Below are 10,309 nucleotides of genomic sequence, written 5' to 3' on the forward strand. Positions count from 1 at the left end.
TTTGGCATCAAACAATTGTTTTGACTATAAATATTACACAGGATGTCAGCGGTTGTGGAAATAACCCTGCAGTCCACATCAGAGACAAGTAAAAATGTTTTTTTTAAGTCATCTACTGTATATAACTTAGGATGATGGCAGGTCATGCACAAAATAATTATTCAAAGGTAAACAATAAAATAAAAATGGATTATTTTACAATTGTTTTAAAGTTACTGCATAAAATCAAGGGACAATTAATTTATTGGTTTATTTAAACTAAACAGATTTCAAAGAGCATTGCAAAACCAACGAGACTATCAGACTTGGTTATACAACTAAAGTAGACTCAAGTTTCTAAACAATTTTAGGTTATAAAGTAACAATAAAATTCCCTTATATTTCAACAAAAACACAGCAAATAAAATTAGATTAACGTATTTCAAAAGAATTAAAATAAAAGTTTTTTTTCTTTGTCTTCATTTATTTTATTTTAAATTAAGTCATTGCACTTTAAATGATCAGACAATACATTGTCAAAAGCTGAACTAATAGAACAGGGGTCTTGGAAAAAAATGAAAACGAATTCAAGTATGCAATTATGACATCTAAAATAAAAAAGTATTTATGCACTTTCAACATATCTGATAACATATACAGTATATACAGTATCTGTGTCAATGTAAATGTATACTTTCTATTTTAGATTTCATACCTTGAACACACAAGGCATTCTTAGAAGGGAATGGACTTCTGGGATATGACATGTTGGCTTTGGAGTTTCATGACTCTTCTTATCTTTAACATAAATAATGTATATAGAAGTTAATCATCGACACGCTAGTAATGAAACATGTTCAGAGGTAATAAAACACTTGCGTGTTTTGTCCTTCTGGATGTGTGAATAACACTCCGTGATAACTTGTTGAACTGTTTCTGGTTATTGACTGAAATACCACGTGAAACTGTGATGGTGGTGGTGGTATTAGAAAAATATCAATAATGACACCAACGACAAAGACAACCACAACAAAAACTACAACTAGAAATAGTGTTGATAGTCGCCAGTTAAAAAAAGTTATTTCTATACATTCCACTTGATTGCCGTCGCTTCCTTCTGGTTTTTCTTCCCTCCAGCCACATGGGAAAGAGAGTAAGTCTATAATAGGTAGTTCGTGTCACAAGTCTATATTATCCACAGTGAGCTGAGCTGGTTCCAGAATCAGGACAGGGTGAGCTGAGCTGGTTCCAGAATTAGGACATAGTGAGCTGAGCTGGTTCAGGACACGGTGAGCTGAGCTGGTTCCAGAATCAGGACATGGTGAGCTGAGCTGGTTCAGGACACGGTGAGCTGAGCTGGTTCCAGAATCAGGACACGGCGAGCTGAGCTGGTTCCAGAATCAGGACACGGTGAGCTGAGCTGGTTCCAGAATCAGGACACGGTGAGCTGAGCTGGTTCCAGAATCAGGACACGGTGAGCTGAGCTGCTTCCAGAATCAGGACACGGCGAGCTGAGCTGGTTCCAGAATCAGGACACGGTGAGCTGCGGTCAAGCTCATGCCTGAGACAGAGCACACCAGGAGTTCTGTGGGGCGACGGACGTGGGCGTAAAGGGGTAGTTCTCGTATTTGATGTTGACATGTCCTGAACTGTCCAGATGTGATGAAGCCTTCAAAGAATAGAATGGGACATTTAAATGACCGACCACAATGATAAGGTCTTCAGTAGGAACTCATGGGCTGAAATTTGCTCGACTATAAAGTGGCTGTAGTGGTAAACGTTCTCTCACAATAGTAAATAGCATGACAGTGGCAGCTCCAACGTCGAGCAGAATACTGAGTCAAAGGCTAATCACAGAGCTACAGGACAGGGAGAGTGGGTGCAGGACAAAATACATGGCCTTGCATAGCCTCCTACTATGGGGGGTAGTTCTTCCAGCCTGGCCCTACAAAGTGTTTCACACTCCCAAATCTAATAAGTGTTTTCTCTGCATAATACCTAGAGGGAAAAAGTCACATCATCCCCTGTATAGGGAACCCAGGAGTGAGAAGCCTTACCTGAGACACAGAGGCTACGGTCTGTCCAGCGTAGGGTGAGGGGGCCATGTTGGGTTCACTCTTTATCGTAGATGCATGTTCCGAGACAGACAAGGAGGACGGTGAGTTGGTGCCTGAGGCTGACAACCCTCCTGAAGAAGACAGGCAGATATATGGGTGATTGACAGGTACAGGGCATCATCATCCTGAATACAATTCAAACATTCTCTCTATGTCTTTCTTTCCATTCCCAATTCTTACCTGATGAGGGTTTGGACTTGGGCATCTTAGGTTTCCGTTTCCTGGTCTGAATGCTTTCCTTCTTCATGGCCAGTGGTCTGGGGACCTAAGAGGAGGAGAGGTCAATAATAATTTAGATCCTAGTTGTAACAAAGGCCAGTTTGCCTTGAAAACACACACAATGACTTCTTCCTCCCACCTCTCGCTTTTGATAACAACATCCATGATGACCTTGGAAAGCTTTTACACAACATGAATAATACACAGCCCACACTGCACTGCCAGGCTAATAGGGGCTAATTCTTACAGCAGGATTTTACATAGGATCCCACCAGGGCAAACGTTGTGTACATTAGATGATATGAGTATTGTAGGGTCCATGGGAAAGGTGTGTGTGTGTGTGTGTGTGTGTGTGTGTGTGTGTGTGTGTGTGTGTGTGTGTGTGTGTGTGTGTGTGTGTGTGTGTGTGTGTGTGTGTGTGTGTGTGTGTGTGTGTGTGTGTGTGTGTGTGTGTGTGACCTACTCCATGTAGTTTCATGTACAGGCCACAGGCGTTGCAGACAGGCTCTCCCTCTGCGTTGCGACGCCACAGCGTAGTCGTGCTGGTGAGGCAGTTAGTGCAGCACAGGCCGGCCCGGCGAGATGTGGTCTGCTATAGATGGAGAAGTAAAGACAAGGCGTCAATAGCCAATCAATAACCGATCAATAACCGATAACCAACTAGAACCAATCAGACAACTCAAAGAATTCTTCTGACATTCTTCTGAGAGAGAACTGGACCAAGGACAAGACCAGTTAAAGATGGATTGTATGACAGGTCTAGAGAATTAGCACCTTAAAGGGATAATTCAGCCCCCCCCCCCAAAGAATATATACATATATTGTGTTACTGACTCTGTTATACTTTGTGTAAAATTTTAATTTGGGTGAAGTATCCCTTTACTATAAGTGACATCCTTTTGTGTATTGTGCACAAGATTCCGCCATAGTATCCAAGGAGAAACAAAACAGTCAATGTACTGATAAGGACTTCACATGAGAAATGTTTCACATAGTGCTGGGCTAAGCACTAAGCACTCCTGGCTGAACCTGCCTCTCTATCAGCTTGTTATTGGACACAAGTGAGATTTTTCAGCAGAAACATGGTTGTTAAGTCACGCTGTTCTCTTGCCTCGTACAGATGTGGCTAAAAACAGACAACCCAAGGGCAAGGTCACTGAAGGACAAATAAAAACAGAACAAGCAAAGGCAGAGCAGAGCTGGGGTAATTCACAGCAGCTGCTCTGAGAGGCTGGTTCCTGCCTGGGAAAAAGACAGGAGTGAAGGCCTCTTTCTCTCACTCTACTACACTGACCTTCTTCAGACAATCACTGACCCACGATGTTCCATTCTTTTTCCACCTCCATCTGACCACCAATTCCTGTGTTAACTGCTTTGACCTAGAAAAACCTAATATCTGCATATGACTTTTTTTCTTCTCAAATCCCACCTAATCAATCAATACATTTAGTCCTTAACATTCTTAAAACTCAATTTGAAAAGCTCATTGACTCATTTAAAAGTTCAAAAAGTATGTGGACACCACTTCAACATAGTGAATTTGGCTATTTCAGCTATTTCAGCCACACCCATGCAATCTCCATAGACAAACATTGGCAGTACAATGGCCTTATTGAAGAGCTCAGTGACTTTCAATGTGGCACCGTCATAAAATGTTACCTTTCCAGTAAGTAAGATCATCAAATTTCTGCCCTGCTAGAGCTGCCCCGGTTACCTGTAAGTACTGTTATTGTAAAATGGAAACATCTAGGAGCAACAACGGCCCAGCCGTGAAGTGGTAGGCCACACAAGCTCACAGCTAAAGCTCTTAGCTTGTAAAATCGTCTGTCCTCGGTTGCAACCGACCTGCCTCTGGAAGCAACGTCAGCATAAGAACTGTTCATCGGGAGCTTCATGAAATGGGTTTCCATGGCCGAGCAGCTGCACACAAGCCTAAGATCACCATGCGCAATGCCAAGCGTGGCTGGAGTGGTGTAAAGCTTGCCACCATTGGACTCTGGGGCAGTGGAAAAGCATTCTCTGGAGTGATGAACCACGCTTCACCATCTGGCAGTCCAACGGACAAATCTGTGTTTGGTGGAGGAACTAAGGGCTAGGCCCCTTAGTTCCAATGAAGGGAAATCTTAACTTCACATCATACATTGTCATTCTAGATGATTCTGTGCTTCCAACTTTGTGGCAACAGTTTGTAGATTGCCTTTTCCTGTTTCAACATGACAATGTCCCTGTGCACAAAGCGAGGTCCATAGAGAAATGGTTTCTCGAGATCGGTGTGGAAGAACTTAACTGGCCTGCACAGAGCCCTGACCTCAACCCCAAGGAACACATTTGGGATGAATTGGAACGCCGACTGTGAGCCAGGCCTTATCGCCCAAAATCAGTGTCCGAACTCACTAATGCTCTTGTGGCTGAATGGAAGCGAGGCCCAGCAGCAATTTTCGAACATCTAGGAGAAAGCCTTCCCAGAAGAGAGGAGGCTGTTAAAGCAGCTAGGGGGGACCAACAACATATTAATGCCCATGATTTTGGAATGAGATGTTTGAAGAACAGGTGTCCACATACTTTTGTATATGTAGGCATAATAATGGGCCTACTTAATAAGGTACATCTAGGACAAGTTATATACACTTTTATGGTGCTTACCAGACGTTTCTGTGGTTTGATGAGTGGCCTGTTGATTCCGTTCATCTTGTGGTACAGGCCACAGGCATTGCACAGGTAGTGCCCGGTACCGTCTCGTCGCCACAAAGGAGTGGAGATGGAGCCGCAGTTTACACACTCACGACCCTCTCCCGGGAACTCCTCCAACATGTCTGTAATTTGATGAAGACAACATTTAGAGTTGTAATATTTTTTGTATGTGGTGTTGCGCTGGTTTTAATGCATGATCACACTTGAGCAAAACATGTACATGGCTGGAACTGGTTATGGAAATACCCTTGATCATCTTTAGTTTAATTGCATAATTCGTTAAATGTGGATCATTTGTAAAATGAGAGGAATACAATTTATTGTCGTTTGCAAGTGCTATGTGTGTGCCTATTTGGATATTGGGGAGGAAAAAAACGTTTTTTTTTTGGGCAATTGTTGTATGTTTTCGTTAAATTTAAAGGATAGGCTATAATAAACAAATAAAATGGAAGACAAAAAAATCCAGACATGAAAGCCATAAGTTTAGACATCTTTGATGTGTAAATCCATATCGTGAACAGAACGCGTCAGCGCGTGATAAATGTCCCGGCTTAGTTCGCTCGAGTAGAATTTAAAGCCCTCTCGGTGATTAAAATATATCTAGTCCGAATGTATCAATATGGATACAGGGTCATTGGTGTATCTATTAGGGCGGCTGGCGAGGCACAGGGCTCAGACGAGTGGAATGTCAATGGGGCTCTTATCAGTGTTAAGGATCCAGGGGTCCCCATATCAATCAAGCTACTGACAGGCGACGGCCTCCTACAATTAATTGCTAGAATTCCTTGTCCACATATTGAAAGAGGGTCAATAGATAAAAACAATCACAATAATGTCGAAGACAATAATAACAATAGAAAAAACCGTAGGGCCTAAAAATATATTTCTATATCTTTTTGTATCATTTTTAATGTCTTATTTTCCTCATGATGTGTGCGTAATGTGAGTGTGCCATGAGATATGCAAGTGCTCTATATCTAATATGTTGACCACCACTTAAACCAAACTTGGTGTCGATGACTAAGCACACACACGAACACACTCACACACACACACACACACACACACACACACACACACACACACACACACACACACACACACACACACACACACACACACACACACACACACACACACACACACACACACACACACACACACACACGGACACAGACACAACACATACATACTCACATAACAATACACACACACCAATATGTGTTAAATTACGAATGTGTATAGGTCTTTAAGTCAGCAAATCCAATATAAATAGAAAATCCACAAATTAATTTCACCAGGATGAAAATGCGTTCCTGTTTTTGATGTGAAACGAAATAATCATCAAACACATACTGTGCCTTGATAGTTGGGCTCCCTCCCGAGTGGGGCAGCGGTCTAAGGCCTTGCATTTCAGTGCTAGAGGCCTCACGACAGACACCCTGGTTCGAATCCAGGCGGTATCACAACCGGCAGTGATTGGGAGAGCGGCGCACAATTGGCCCAGCGTCGTCCGGTTTTGGCTGGTGTAGGCCGTGATTGTAAATAAGAATTTGATCTTAACTGACTTGCCTTGTTAAATAAAGGTCATATTAGAACATGACTGGATATGGGCTTTATGCCTACAAGAAACGGACGTCCTCATATCCATGCAACCGGTAAAGATCCTGCTTCAAAACAAGTTAAACGTAATAGGCATTTTGATGTTCCACCTTCAAAGGACGTGTTGGCTACTTGCCAAACGTGTATTGCAGACGCATTTCCAAATATCACTTTTCCGTCTGATCTGATCAAGGTGACAATTGGACAGTTTTCACTAGTGAATGTCTGTACTGATAATCAAAACACTGCAAAAGAAAACTGACAGGTGGTGGGGATTAAAATAGCACCTTAATTAATTGGTTTTATCAACCTTCTCTTTTAAAGAATGTGTATTGTGAACGCTGACAAAAAGGTTACTTTTTTTAGGCAAATTGAATCCCAGTGACTGAGTACAATCGATGGTAGAGTTTACCACATAGAGTTTTACCACATAGAATGGGATTTCTCAATCGCATCAATAAATAACTGAAGAAACAACCAGGCTGAAAATTGTGAGATCAGAGCACGGGCCCCTTTAACTCTTGACAGCCACACAAACGAATAGCCTCATTTGCAAAAGTAGATCTAACCAATAAAGAACTGTTATCGAAAAAATATTGGAAAAGATTCAAGGTGAATTATCCACAACATTTAATATTAAAAACATGATTCAGATTTATTGAAATATAGGTCTATATGTTTTGTGTGCCTCCTGTAGTGCTTCTATAGGCCAGTAAAGGACGACTAGGCCTGCTGTATAAATTCATTCGTTTTGTGTTGTTGATTATGTGCTAATATTCTTTTCATTTGTGACCTTCACCAATTCTCCACATACATAAGTGAAAACATTTTTAAATACGAGTAGCCTACATTAATTGGATATGGCAATTTCCCTTCGGTTTGAGTGGAATTGTTAGACAAACAAACACACGTTTCGCCTTATTTATCAAAGACTGTTACGTACCCAAACTGGACCTTCTACCAGACAGGCAACCTTGCCGTCCCTGAAGACTGATCATGCCGCTCTCAAAGTGGCCTGGTGTCCAAGAGGTTGCCATCTCAGGGCTCATGTAGGCGTAGGGACTCGAGTATGATCCTCCAACAGACCGTACCAAAGCGCTGCCATACTGGTCGGCCCGACCACCGTTACTGAGCACAAGCGGGTTTTGGTAGGTTGTGTCCCTGCCTGTATTGCTGCTTACTGGCGGGCTGTGAGAGTAGGAGAACCCGGGGTGCGGATGGGGGCTGCCCGGGTTGAAGGACGAACTGTCTGTGCCAGTCTGAGGCCAGCCATGATGCCCGCCGAGGCCATGGGACTGATGGGTGGACTCGCATGTCTGCAAGTACGGCAGGGTTTGCAGCATAGCAGGCACCCTCGTAGTGGGCACGTACACGGGGGAACTCGCCGAAGGGTGCATATAGTTCCCTGCATCGTGTGCATATGGGGACTGGTTGGATGACAAAGCAAGGCTTTGGTACATTCTGACGCCGTATACTCGTCCTATTTGGGAGAATATGGGTACTGACTCCAGGGACAAAGCGGGTCACGTAAAGACACTTCGGCGAGTCGTCGGCGGTTTTTCGTTATCCAGTCGCCGGATAATTAACAAATCCACTCCTGAATGAAGGGGAAAGAACCACAATCAACAAATGTGTCCTGTAATTGAGGGATTGTGTCCACTAATTAAAGAAGAAACATCACCCAGCAGTCTATAATTCGCACCTGTGGCCTGAACAGCCTGAGGCGTATTTTGACCCATCTTTTATCTTAATATTTTGTTTAGTACATTGTTTTCTCCTTTCTCTTTAAAATAACTTTTGCTATCATCTAGGTCAATCTATGGAGAATATCACGAATTAGGCCTAAAGTAAATTGATGTAAATCGCACAATCAAATAACTGCTGGAGCAATACAAGGAAAAATAGAAAACGACTTGATCAATAACAAGAGTAATATATTATCTGTATCATTGTGATTGACATTTAATGGATTAAAATGACACTAATGGTCTTCCATATCTTTGCATGTAGATATAACTAATCAGCTACCCGAGATATCCTGAGGAACACCCGACTTGCACCATGTCATTAAATCATAGGGACCTAATCAACCCACAATAGATAGAGGAGCCATATGTGTGATGCATAGGCTATATGTTTATCAATCGTAACGCAAATCACATAAAACCTTGATTGCAGTGTGCACAAGAGGAATACAATTTCATACAAGAGCTCTCGTAGTATTATCTCACCAGATAAGGACGGTCGGGTGATAGTCTGTTTTTCAGAGGAGCAGCTTGAGCAGCTCTGTGGGCAAACTTCACTCAGATAGACCCAACGAAAGTGACTGTGGCTCCCACAAAGATGTCCAAAATGTCTTTGGGAATAACAGTTTACGAGAAAAAGCAATTCCTTACTTCCCGGATGGTCCAAGTCTCTCTCTCCTATTCTTAGTATCTGAAGATAGTTACTGTCGCTGATAATTGCTGATATAACAGAGCTCCGATTCGTTCTCTACTGGAAAACTCTACTGCGAGTTATTTGTACGGACTAAGACCACGTGATGCACTCCAAGGTAGGTCTCAGGAGTTGGAGGAGGAGAGGGGCATGGAGGACGAGCACCAAGCCAACATGAAGAAGAGACCCACCTTTGCTGAATTTGCTGTGTCTTGGTTGTTTTTAGAATCAATATAAGATAACATATAAAGATCGAAGAAATTGTCACAGCTCCTTCAGATTTGTGAATTTTGTCTTCATATACTTTCAAATGAATTACCTCGATTTTAACAGAACCCTTTAATTGTTTATATTTAACTAGGCAAGTCAGTTAAGAACAACTTCTTATTTTACAATGATGGCCCACCTCGGCCAAACCACCCCCTTACCCGGACGACGCTGGGCCAATTGTGCACCGCCCTATGGGACTCCCAATCACGGCCGATTGTGATACAGCCCAGGATCGAACCAGGGTCTGTAGTGACGCCTCTAGCACTGAGATGCAGTGCCTTAGCCCGCTGTGCCCCTCGTGAGCCCAAACATAAACTCTATTGTTTTCATAGATATTAATCGCGATGGTGCATTCTAATAAATAATAGACCTACAAAATAAATGCGAAATAAAACACCGACATGTCTCAGTGAACAGTGTAGGCCTTTAGATATAATAATGCTAGTGTTTGAAGCGAGCCTTATACACATGCTGTAAAATAATGTCTCCTCTGAAAGGGAAAGTTATGCTTGGTTTTATGACAAGATAAATCAGAATGAGCTCTATAAAAACAGCAAGGCGATAAGAGATACGACCAATAACTTGGCATGATGATACAACAGCCTAATCACTCTCATTATAGACATTTTGAGTCATTGTTATATTAACGATTGACTCCACCCCCACACGAAAAAGTGCACGATAATAATTTCACAAACACGATTTTCACGATTATTAGGCCTAACACTAATACCTCATGACAGAGCCGAACAAATACTGCCAACAGCAGTTCTGTAATTCACTGCAACAATCATTACTGATGATGAGACAACTGTAATTAATAGGCGAACTATTATAATTGCATTATTATCATGCTGTGCTTACGTTATTAAGTATTGTTATTATTATCATGAGCAGTAGTATGCGTAGAGTTAGTAGTCTTGTTGTAGTAGGAGTGGTATTAACTTCATAATAACAGTATATCGATACTTTCACACTCCCTACAATAATTACGA

At 42.1% G+C, this 10,309-nt stretch overlaps 1 protein-coding gene across 1 annotated transcript; it reads right to left on the reverse strand.

Moving 5' to 3' along the window:
• Positions 1 to 231: 231 nt before the first annotated feature.
• On the reverse strand, positions 232 to 9,358 carry gata5 (GATA binding protein 5). The gene is made up of 7 exons (XM_024375524.2): positions 8,840 to 9,358; positions 7,552 to 8,205; positions 4,959 to 5,128; positions 2,779 to 2,907; positions 2,277 to 2,361; positions 2,037 to 2,167; positions 232 to 1,648 (listed from the first exon to the last, which is right to left on the reverse strand). The coding sequence occupies exons 2-7, from the start codon at positions 8,066 to 8,068 to the stop codon at positions 1,535 to 1,537; spliced, it is 1,146 nt and encodes a 381-aa protein (XP_024231292.2). The 5' UTR covers positions 8,069 to 8,205; positions 8,840 to 9,358; the 3' UTR covers positions 232 to 1,534.
• Between the last annotated feature and the right edge of the window lie 951 nt (positions 9,359 to 10,309).

Source organism: Oncorhynchus tshawytscha, linkage group LG16, assembly GCF_018296145.1.
Source record: "Oncorhynchus tshawytscha isolate Ot180627B linkage group LG16, Otsh_v2.0, whole genome shotgun sequence".
NCBI lineage: Eukaryota > Metazoa > Chordata > Actinopteri > Salmoniformes > Salmonidae > Oncorhynchus > Oncorhynchus tshawytscha.